Source organism: Lipophrys pholis (genome assembly GCF_963383615.2).
Source record: "Lipophrys pholis genome assembly, chromosome: 1".
Taxonomy (NCBI): domain Eukaryota; kingdom Metazoa; phylum Chordata; class Actinopteri; order Blenniiformes; family Blenniidae; genus Lipophrys; species Lipophrys pholis.
In genome coordinates, this window is record NC_137635.1 from 34,538,642 (window position 1) to 34,550,903 (window position 12,262).

A 12,262-nucleotide genomic window follows, 5' to 3' on the forward strand; every position below is an offset into this window, starting at 1 on the left:
CACACACACACACACACACACACACACATACACACACAGGTAGCTAGTTGGAAATCTGGCACACTGCATTATCCTGCATCATGTACACAGAGGCAAATATACACAGAGCTTGCTTCTGAGCTGGGAAGAGGCTCTGGTGGAGGGATACTGATGTTTGAAGCAGAGAACCAACACTGGCAGTGATGCCTGGAGACAGGTGAAGGTAAGTGACTGCATGCCTGTTATAGAAGTTCAAAATGCATATATGATACCATGGCATCTTGTAATTTAGTAGCTTTTTGATGAGAACTATCGTTTTATGCATATGCAATGGCATTATTCCCATACGGGGGGGGGGGCATCGTTGGACTGTTAACAGGCTGCAATAGAGTCCAAGTTGTCAACGTTTCCTGCTGATTGTAAACGAATTACAGGACGCAGATGTAACTATTGGATCTGCAAATGTAGGTTATCTTGGCCCTTTGCTGGTCCCCGCTCACCGTCAGTGTTTCACAGTTACCGGAGTAGTTTACACAGGATTACATGGGGATAATCCATTTACAGTATTTAGAGACATGAGTCGCCATCTGTCTGTATTTATCCCAGTGAGGGAGCCGTCAGATCCTCCGGACAGCAAACAAACGCCGCGGCTCCGGAACCAAACTGTCACAGTTATTGGACGAAAAATAGTGATAATGTGCTGTTTGGATATCAGGGGCTGCTGACCGCTCGTGTGGGCAAGACCTTTAAACTGCGCGCGCACTGCAGACAGCGAGGTGAGATCTGCTGCCTTCACGTGTCGTCGTAAACTTCTGTCGTGACCTTTAAGGTTTACATGTAGTTTTAGTTTGCGGCCGCAGTCTCACTGCAAAGGTGCGGGAAATAGCCTCTGTTCACTTCATGACGGGTACAAAGAGGGGAAAAAACAACAACAAGCCAAATTGTTGTGGCGTAGTTAAATTTACCAAATACAAACTTTAACAAAAAATAAATAAAACATTTTTAAAGCGCATTTTTCTAGTTCTTTTTACATAAGATAGTTGCTGCGACTAAATATAAATATAAAAATATTCTACCCACTGCTTTGCAGATTGCCATGATATGTGTATATTCAACAGTTACGCATGATATCTGCTTTTTCCGACGCTAATGAACTCGCCCTAGCAGGATCGCCAAACAGGTTAATTGTGGATACCTGTGTGAAAAAGCTGAGCAGCACAGACCGCTGTTGGCTTCGATCTGAATGCACTGACGGTACTTTGTATCGAACATTTTCAGGGTGAGTTGAGAGCTGCCAAAATGTTTTTCTGGGTTCTGTCATGGGCTTTGAAGTTTCTAATCTGAATTGATGGTTTGTTGGCAGAGTTGGCTGTCGAGATTGAAAGCTCACTTGAAGCCAATGGAAACTTTTAAAATGTGTGATTTCACCTGAACTGCTGCTGCTTTGTGTTTCACTTTTTTTTTTTTTTTTTTTTTCATATCCTCACTTTTAGGATATTTGGAGGTGAAGAAGATTTTAAGACTACCTGATGACAGCAAAGTATCCAGACCAAGCCTTTGATACCTGCTCTCACAAGAGAACTGCAGTAAACCCCTAAACACCAGCTCATTATCAAGAAGTTTTTGCCTTATTTCAACCATCCATACCAGCACATCCTCAAATATCTACCTGCTCCGAATTCACCCAGGTGCTTTTGGTAAATTTGAAGCACTTCCTCCTCAACTTCTCCACTTCAGAAGAAGGAGCTCCATTCCCAGATGATGCGGACAGACGGCAAAGGCCGAAGTGCCTCCCCTCACAGGATAACTTACAAATCAGACTTCCACGCCATCAAGTGCTCATTTGACGCGGGGGCTAGTCTGCAGGCGGGGGCCAATTCTGTACACCCAAACAAGCTGCCATCCAGCATGTCTGATCCGATGATGTCTCACACCAGCACTGTTAACACCGGAGGTAGCAGAGGTAGGATCAACAGCACCAGAGGGACAAAGATCAGAGATAATATTTTCCTTCAAATGGATAGCCAGCACTCCAAACAAGATTCGTGTTCTGGCTCCTTGGCTTTTCTTTCTCCCCAGATTTCCACCTTTCAGCTCCAACCTTCACTTTTTTCTGTACCCAGACATTCAACCATCAGCTCTGTCACCAATACTCCTACCCTGGAATCCTCTCTCCTCAAGAAACAGTCCAACGGAGAGGAAATCACAGACATTAACAGAGCTGCTCTGGCTCAGAAAGTCTCCGTAACCCGCAGGTTATTTGAAACCAAGATGATGGAGGTTGGAGGTGGGGCAGGACAGGTTTCAAAGCCTGTGATTGGCAGAGCAAGCAGGAAGATGACAGATTGGAAAGGAGAAGTCAACCAAGTGGGAAAAGAGGGTGATGCAAGTGACAATAGCAAGCACATAGAGGAGGAGGTGGAGGAGGAAGATGGCTTTCATGAAGACAAACCCATAAACCATATCATAAATATTTCCTCTGAGAAGCCTCCCACACTGACCTCACTGACCAGCCACCTTAAATCTCTTTTATTGGACGACCTCAGTGAGACATCCAATGAATCTTCCTGCTGCTTTGACAAACACAATCAATCTAACGTGTCGCAAACAGAGGAAACGAGGTCAACTTGTGACCCTTGCATGACCCCAGAGAAGACATTGAGGGCCGAACTGGTCAACATAAATAACGAATCATCAGAAAGTGATGAGACTGAAGAAGACAAGCAGTGGAAAGGAGAGAACAACGAGTTTGCTTTTAATGATAATTATTTGAACAATGTTGCAGAAGATTGTGGGAGCTCCCTAGTGGATGAAGTTTTCGAGATGCTCAGCATGGATACGGAGGGAAACACCATGGAGCTAAAAGCAGGAGAAGACGGTGTAATGAAATCCTCCAGAGGATACCAGAAGGATTTTTTAGAGGGCACGCAGTGGAAAAGTGTAACTGCGAATGACAGGGAAGAAATAAAAGACAAGTATCAGCAGGTGAATCCACAACGGGAGGGTGAAAGGGTGGAGCAGAACAGATATTTTCCTGCACGGGCTGAGAAGAAGTCAACAGAAGGAGAAATTGGGGAGACGGATTCAAGAGTGCTAGAAAGTGTTGTAAGTGAAAATAGAGTTATCATGCATGAGGAGGCTGTGGACCAGGAAATTGCAGAAAAAAGGAAAGATGAAGAGATACGTCCAAGTCCAGAGAAGAGAAATGCTGGTGAAGAAGAGAAAAGTGAGCAAGATGGTGAAGCATCTGAGTTTCAGAAGGAGCCTGTGTCTGAGGAGGCTAAGCATATGGCACGTAAAGGAAGTAGAGATGGACAGGATGAAACCGAAGCTGCAGTAATCTCTGGGATAGAAGATGAAGCTTCTGTGTATTGTCAGGAAATTCAGTCCCGTTCAAAGTTCTCAGCATCCTCAAAAGAGGACAGTGAAAACTCCCCGGGGAGAGACGACCAGCATTTATTGAAATATGAGGAAATTCCTGGTTTGCCTGAACTGACTGATGAAGAGAAGGAAGATGCATCTAAGGCGGCAGAGAGGAAGGTCAGGTTCTCCTCTGCACCGATCAAGGTATGAAAACCCTTGACAAAAATTAGAGCACTTTTTTTTTTTTTATTAATTTACGTTTCTCTTTTCTTTTTATTTTCTTTTACTGTACTTCTTTAAATTCATGCCTTCATAGAAGCTTTTAGTAAAAAAAAATTTCTGGCTGCCGTTTCACTGCACGTAAAATAAGTATTAGCCCAAAGCCATGTTTCTAATCCATTTGGGGAGGAGGAAGGGCAAGATCACACACGCTTCGCTGTGTCATCGCCCGGCTCAGAGCTGCCTTCACATAAATTCACAGGGAAAAAAACCAATCTGGTGGCTGTGTTTGATAGTATTGTGGATCGAGTCATAAAAAAAGTGTCCTTCTGGTGTATCAAACTTTAACACGTAAGATATGTATGTAAAGGTTTCTAAGCAATATTGTTGTTAATCTTGTTGATCTATTCACTTTGAGTGTCTCACTCTGACTGGTGCTCTTACTCACAGATCGTTCTACATAAACAGTGACTTGTTGTGTCAATAACTGCAGATGGTTTTCATTAGTCTGCTCGTGGTGAACACATGGACATGACAACTTACAGTTTTTTTCCGTCGGCTGAAAGTTAGAGATGTCTGTGAAATCTGAGTTGAAGCACTTGTGGGGACCTCTACTGTATTTTCAATCTGGTTTTACAGGTGTTCAGCACTTATTCTAATGCCGACTACGACAGACGCAATGAGGATATCGATCCAGTTTCTGCGTCGGCGGAGTTTGAGCTGGAGAAGAGAGTGGACAGGATGAATGTTTTCCCAGTGGAGATAGAAAAAGGTTTGTGTTTTTGTCTGTTTTGGTTTTGATATGCCTTTCAGAACCTGCGAGGTAATAACTTGCAAGCATTGTTTTTAATCAATTTTCCGGAAGGAATCAATTTTTTTTTTTTAAGTTTATGGCAAAACTTCTTAAATACAATATTACAGAGTAGAATTGATTCTGAGCTTATTAGAGATGAATTAAAATCCTTAAATGAGTTTTAGTGCAAAGCCGTTTGTGGAGTGTAACCATGATGACCGTTTCAGACTGTATATAAAGATTTATGAGATATTTTGAATTTAAAGCATCAAACAAGCTTGAGGAGTTTGGATGATGAGGATTTATGGAGCCCCAGGTGTTAACAGTAATATCTTACAATGTGAGAAATATTAGAATGTCCGGAATTCAATACAGAAATTACTCCTTGGTGTGACACCCAGTGTGTCATGTCTTAACCACCCATTGTCCCCCCCCCCCCGGCTCCCTCTAGGAGAAGATGGCCTGGGCATCAGCATCATAGGAATGGGTGTCGGGGCTGATCAGGGTCTGGAGAAATTAGGAATCTTTGTCAAGACAATTACTGAAGGAGGAGCAACGCAGAAAGACAGAAGGTAAATTTTGACATTGGTCTAGTGTAAGAAGCAAGACGAAGAGATGCGTTGTAATCCAGTATAACCATCGAATGACATTCAAATTAAAAGTTTGGAAAAAATAACACACGAGAAAGGAGGAGGAGAAAGAAACCTCCAGCAAGACCAGATTCAGAGGTGGGTAGAGAAGAAAGGAGATCGTTGAACAGCAAAAAACCCAAAATGATCAGAAAAAGACATTACATAGCACACTTAAACAAAGTCCAATCGTGGTTTAACCTCATTGCAGCCTAACCGGAGCCAGCCTTGTGTCTTTTGATCTGTTTTAGGATTCAGGTGAATGACCAGATAGTAGAGGTGGATGGAGTGAGCTTGGTTGGAGTCTCCCAGCTGTTTGCGGCCACAGTCCTCAAGAATACATCGGGCCTTGTGAAGTAAGTGAAATGTGTAGCAGGGCAATGTTGGCGTTTTCTTTTTGCAGACATTGCAGTTTGATTTGTCTTATCTTTTTCCCTTTTTAGTAACGGTAGATTCAACTTCTATTTTATTTAGAAACTGCTTCACAGTTCATTTTTAGCCGTGTATTTGATGTATCCCCTTAAAATACATCCAAGTGAAGAGTGAGAGTTTTCCAAGCTTCAGATTGTTGCAGAAGTGATGCTATTTAAAGATGAAACAGCGGTGAAGTGATAGATTTTCTTCAGCAGATTTTTTATTTTTTTTGCAACTGTACACGATTCTTTTCACTTTTTACTCAATCAACACATATTTTATACTTAAGTGTTACCTGGCTCTAGTGTTTTTTAATTATCTGTCAGCATCTTTAGACGGGAAAGAAAAAATATTTTTGATACTTAAGGCAATACTCTAGCAGCTCAAATAGTACATTCTGGGACCAATCTCTAGATCTTGTAGCAAGATGAGCACCTAGACTTTTGTAACTCGTCTCAATGATGCCCATCTTGACCTATTTCCCCCCACACCTTCAACCAGCAGAAGGAGATGAGTAATTCTGTGCTTCCCATGATGCCCATCAAGAGAAAAGCTACTGTGGAGGACCCACAGTAGCTTTTCTTTTGAATTGTCAAATGAATTCCAAAGAGTAGAAAAAAATCCAAGTGTGAATAATAAAATTAATCAAAATCATTTTTAGCCGCTATTCCAATAGTTTTGTGTGTTGTATTGATTATTGAACCTATAAGTTCATCACATTATGCCATCGTTCATGTTATTTGTCACTCAAGTATAACTTTTTGAATTGTTAAAATATTTTGCAATGAGATTTGCAATGATTGCTTGCAGCTGCGACTATTTTTAATTTTTTTTTTTGCTTGATTTGTTTTTTTTGTTCCGATGCAGGTTTTTGATTGGCCGGGAGAAGGAGGGAGTAGAAAGTGAGGTTGCACGACTAATCAATGAAAGCCTGGAGATGGATAAAACAAAAGCCACAATGGTGTGTTTTCTTAAAGAAATGTGCTGTTTGAAACCTTTTTTAAATTGTTTCTCATGATTTGTATTTATTTTTTTTTTGTGGGGGGTGGGGCATGTCTGTAAATATGAAGAGAGGCGGTGGAGGAAGCAGTGGAGATGAGGAATTGGACAGCAGCATATCAGAGAAGGACTCTGTGGAGGAAGAGGAAGAGGAGGGTGATGAAGTGGAAGATGTGTCTGTGCTATCAAGTCTGGACAATTACCAGCTCTGCCTGAAATACCAGCAGGTGCTTGATTTTATTAATTGAATTTAAAAAAATTCTTATTTAAAATGTCGATCGTTTAGCAATTCAATAGATATGATAGTTTTTTACAATAGGAACTCATATAAATAAACGAGAAAAAAACCTCTAATACAGTGTCTATTGAATTGTTAAACGATCCAAAGTGTATTTCTGTATAACATATTGGTTTTCCACCCACGCTTTCTTCACAGCTTCAGGCTAAACTACACAGCAGAACAGCTCAACTTCGGCTTGCAAAAGAAAAGGTAGGTCACTCATTTCAAGATTGAGATCTCAGACGCACAAACCAATAATTGTACCCAGTTTGATACGCCACCTTTTGTGTCCAAATTTGGAAACACTCTGACCCATTTAACTGCGTATGAGATGGCTTAGTGTGGTTATTAGAACACGGGCCTCCTTCCAACACGACTCCTCGTTTTCTTTTTTGCCTTGAAGTAATCACCACTGTGACAAAACGGGGTTGGCCAAAACCCTTCAGAAGAAAATCTGTCTTTCTTTCACCCAACTGTGGGAAATCTGTAAATCCTTCATTAAGTGTATCAGATCTTTGGACGCTGGAGGACTTTTTCAAAAAAGAAAGATGTGTATATATATTTACCGTGATTGACACAGCAGCTTGAATCCCTGTTCTTGGAGCTTTTGGTTTCCCTTGTATCAGGCCCAATCATTTGCTGTGTGTGTCCTAGATTAAAGCATGGGAAGAGCGGCACGCTTGCTGGGACAGTCGGAGCGTTGAACTGGAGCAAAGAGTGAAAGATGGAGAGGAGAAAGCAGAAAAACTAGACAAGTATGGTGTTGGAGACGTAATGCATTTCTTCATTCGCGGCCCTGTTTTACACCACGTGTATGTCGCGAAGAAGTCTATGGAAGGATGGTTGGAGCCGAATGGCTGCAGAAGATGATTGTGTCATTAAATGTAATGAAGATGATCATGTTTTCTGAGAAGGTGGAAATGAAACTTGCTTTGTTTTTCAGGTACTGGCAAGAGGCCCAGACACTATGCAGGGTTGTGAGCCAACGGCTGGCTGATGCCCAGAGCCAATCAGAAAGCCTGGAGATTAAATACAGCAAGGCCAAGAGACTGGTCAGAGAATACCAGAGCAGGTATTTATGACCTCTATTCATCTCCCCGTGTGGAGGATTACTCATAAATTACTTGGATTATTTGGGAAAGAGTCTTTGATGACACACATGTGGAGCTCAGCTTTTCATGTCGTGTGCTTTCAGAGAGGAAGACTGGGAGAAAAGGGAAGCAGAAATGGAGGAGAGAGAAAAGCAGCACAGAGAAAATGTCAAAAGGCTGCAAAACCAGGTGAGAGAAAGAATTTTGATTTCAATGTGGATTGGAATTAAACAGGCATTTCTCTGTAGTCAGCGTTCTTCACTGTTTATCATAGATGGCACAGCTAGAGAGGAAAGAGGCACATGTACCAGAGGGACCGAACCACACCATGGACTCTTCAGTCACAGGTAGGACTCTGGAAATACTAATTTGGCTCAATAGCAAAAAACAAACTTTGGTTACTCTTGGGACAACAAGATGGTTTAAGGGGGAAAGAAGCACACAACAAATAACTGCCACTATTTTCCTGGTTGTGTTTCAAATGTTTGTTGCTCGGTACGTCACCACAACACGCCGATGAAGCTTACTTTGAATTAATCTTTCTCGTGTTTTCATCTGGATGACTTGATGCAGGTCCAAAATACACAGGCATGCCAGTACACTTGCTACTGCTCACTATAACACGTTTATGTGAAGTGAATTGTCACAAGCACTGCAAATTGCATGGTGAAAGCGCACATTTCAAAATTAAAAATAACATTTCAAAATGTATTTTAATTTGGGTCCCCTACAGATTTTGTAAATTTGTACTCCAAACGAGACCAGTCCGTGAGTCACTATGGATCCCATAAGAGTGTATGGCTCAGGTACCCATGTGTTTGTGGTTTCAAGGCACACAAAGTCTTTGAACATACAGTAATTGAACAAGACTTAGAAACAAAGTTAGGTTGAATTTCAAAAAAGGCATGCTTTTGATATTTCATATCATATTTTTTATTGCCTATGGAGCCTGTCGGCTGTCAATTGAAATGTCCTGTCATGGGAAAAATTTCAGAGATTTAGACCAAAGTTTTCTTCCTGGCTCGAGGTCATGTAATGGTGACGTGAGGGTTTGTGGACTGGGGACATAGTTTGGTTAAACCTCGGTGGGTGTTGTGGATGAGGAACCCCTGGTTTAGATCATGGAATCCTCAGGAATAAGTTATTCTTAAGACTTCCTGAGACTCCATGTTTACAACTTTTTATCTCGGAAACTGTATTTAATGTTTAAAAAAAATCAAATATTGAAATAACTGAGCATAAGCTCCCATGATATGTATTGTTAAGGGCCTAAATATATACCAGCTGATAATTTTAATATATATTTTTTTATTATTAAATATAACTGCACTAAAGTGACTTTGCCCATGTCTCGTATCCAGACTGGTATATTCCGGTTCCTGACACAGGACGTCTAGACTCCAGCGCTCACATAGCCAGAGCCCAGTTAGCCCAGAAATCCAAGCGCCACCCTCCCTCACGAGACAAACTCCGAGAGAGCTTCAGAAAGGAGGTAGGGCCCAGAGCTTGGGAAAAAAAAAAAAAAAAAAACGCGACAAGGGTGAATCCTACATTATTCTGACGTACAGTTTTTTTCTTTGCTGCAGGAAGAAGTAGTGCAGGCATCACAGGAGAGCCAATCGTTGTGTCTTCCCACAGTGGCACAAAACAGTCGAAGTGACCTCTCCAGCTGCTCGTCTTTCTCAACCCTCAGTCCTCAACCTCCCACAGGCTCCATTCTAACCCCGCCGATCAACACCCCCGACACGCTCAATCCCTCACCGTGCGAATCCTCGGCATCCAGGAGATCCAAAAGGAAGTTCCCTCACTTCAGGTGTGGGTTTTTTTCCCCTTTCTATTGTATTACAGGTTACCTTTCAGCCACAACAGATCATTTCTTATTATTTTCGAATGTTATAATGACTGCAATTTGAATTGTTTTCTTTTCTTTAGTGGCCTTCGCAAGTCTCTCATCAAAAGAAGAAGCGACAAACACAATATAAAGTCAATAAGCAGCAGGTGCTATGATACTCCTACACTAATGAACTGTAGCTTGACTGGCTTGCAGTGAAAGCCATTTAGAAGTTCACAGCTGACTGGTTGTAAAAACAAAAAAAATCTGCAAAAGCAGTAATTCTACACTAAAGTTAGTTTATATATGATATACAGTAAAAAAAAAACTTCTAATATTTTGATGCATTTGATTTGTAAATTGAGTATGGCTCACTTTTTCAGCAATTTTACATTACTTAAATATAATGGCGTAAAGCAGCTGCACTCGCTGGTTCCTTGCCAGAATCTTTACAGTTTGCTCAACCGTATGCATTTCCATGAACATGCACTTTCTTGTCATTCAGTGGCGGGTCAATGGGTGACCTGGTAGACGAACCTGCTGGAATTTCTCCAACAAGCTCCGTCACTTCGATGCCATCTTGTCTGCCCTTTCCCTGGTTCGGAGATCGAGGAAGGGAAAAGCAAGAGGAAGTGGAGTGCACCAGGGAGAGACTTCGATCTGTGTCCAGCAGCAGTTTGCCATATCTGACCACCTCAGGCAGAAGAGATCAGGTAAGAAAAGATGAGTCCATGCATCGGACTGCACACCAGCCTGCATGTATCTAAAGTTAAAGAAAATACCTCACTATGTCACCATCCTTTTTTACTTTCTAATATCAAGATCTGATAGAAATATATATATGGGGTTTTTTTTTTTTGGGGGGGGGGGTTATCCTCGGGTGAGCATGCAACAGTTGTAAAGTATGTCGGCATCCCAGGATTGTTTGTGTCGCTTCTGTAGAGTATTGGCTCTCCAGCAGAAAGCTCCAGCATGGTGGGTCATCTCTCTGATCACTACCTCTCTGGACACTCTCAGACCTTTACCTTTTCCTCAACTGAGGTGAGTCTATCCTTCTCTTTCCTTCCTCTTCTCAACCTTTTCTCAGTTTCTGAAAGAACAATTTTACTCGAGTTAATTCTCCCAAGCCCACTCTTTAGTCACAGCTTGATCTCATTTCTGTACTCCCCTTCGGTTACTTGCTCTTCTGCTCTGTCAGACTTTGGACGATGACCCAGTTCCCAACAATAACAACAATCAATGGCAAACTCGGCCCATTTTGGAGTGGACCAACCAGCAGGTCTGTCTGTGGTTGATCGCTATGAACATGGATCAATACACATCCCAGTTTGCTGCCAGAGGAGTTGATGGGACGCAGCTGCTCAGCATGGACAGTGAGAAACTCAAGGTGAACAGAGATGAATGAAGTGTGATACTGAAGCAAAAGGACACATTTTTGTCACAATACAGTAACAATGCTGGACAGCGATGCAAGAACTGGCTCATTGTTTTTATATTTTTCACTACACAAGGACTATAATTGGTTCAGGTCTGTCCAACTTGCAGCTTGTGGGCCTGAAGGGACTAGTCCAACACTGTAAGGTCTAAAAATTACAATAGAAATCTTCACTTGCAATTATTTTTTTTAATGAAGGATCATTCCTGAAATGTCCACACTGAGCTTCAGGTTGTTCACAGTGTTTGTGAGGAAAAAAATACATTTACGTTGTACGTCTTTGCACTAAAACGAATGGAAATTATGGACTTGCTTTTATTTATCAGCCATTTTTCTACCTTTTTAACTGGTTTGGCCCAATTGAGATCAAAGGGAGCATTACGTGACCCCTGAGTTTAAAGCCCCTTAATTAGTTATTCAGACAGACCTTATGCAGTTACATTTATATCTGCTTAAGTCGCACAATGTGCCATTTCCTTTGCAGTATCTGCCATGAATGTGTACATCTTGACAACTGTCCCATCTCTGTTGACAGGCGCTGGGTGTGTGGAGTCAAAGCGATCGCTCCGCCATGAAGAAGCAACTGAAGGAGATGAAAAGGGAGGAAAAGGAACAGAGGAAGGAAGAAAAGCACCTGAGAGAGGAAAAGGAGGAAGTGAATGCGGTTTTGGAAAAAGATGGTAAAACCAAAGACAAGGTGGGGATCCTGAGGGAAGGAAAGTCTATGAAAGACATCAGCAGCGGCGGGAAAACTGTGAGAACGGAGTCGCTCTTATAAAGGGACGGCCAGACGTGAAGAGATGCACCACCAGCGGGGGAAATGTTTCCACACCGACAGACTTTCCCGTCATTCGCTGATAGAAATGACCTGATGCGCTGCGCTCATTCTCCACTGTTCATACCATCAAAGGTTGGCTCTGGCACCAAAAATTAAACTCGCAGCAATTTTCTTTTGTGTCCTTCAGTTATAAGCTATGTGGTGGAAAAACAGCTCCAACTTCTTTTTTTTTTAAACCTTATTAAATTATCTTTTAAATGGTTTTATTAACAATGAGCTGATTTTAGGCCCTTGGGTATTTGCTGTAAATGCTTTTTTATGTCTTAATAAATATTGCTTTAAACATTATGCTGTTTGTTTTCCATCCCTTGTAATGATACACAAGACACAGCAATGACCGGATTTATAAAATGTATTTAAGAGGCACTTTGTTCTCTTACACTCTCATATT

At 41.7% G+C, this 12,262-nt stretch overlaps 1 protein-coding gene across 1 annotated transcript; it reads left to right on the plus strand.

Annotated features, from left to right (window-relative positions):
- Positions 1–578: 578 nt before the first annotated feature.
- LOC308114807 (uncharacterized protein) lies at positions 579–12,236 on the plus strand. The gene is made up of 20 exons (XM_080471998.1): positions 579–755; positions 1,147–1,258; positions 1,473–3,546; positions 4,201–4,333; positions 4,806–4,926; positions 5,235–5,339; positions 6,265–6,358; positions 6,468–6,623; positions 6,833–6,886; positions 7,331–7,431; positions 7,620–7,748; positions 7,872–7,956; positions 8,042–8,114; positions 9,129–9,259; positions 9,354–9,580; positions 9,700–9,765; positions 10,104–10,311; positions 10,541–10,639; positions 10,797–10,985; positions 11,569–12,236. The coding sequence occupies exons 3-20, from the start codon at positions 1,738–1,740 to the stop codon at positions 11,809–11,811; spliced, it is 4,023 nt and encodes a 1,340-aa protein (XP_080328124.1). The 5' UTR covers positions 579–755; positions 1,147–1,258; positions 1,473–1,737; the 3' UTR covers positions 11,812–12,236.
- Positions 12,237–12,262: the final 26 nt, after the last annotated feature.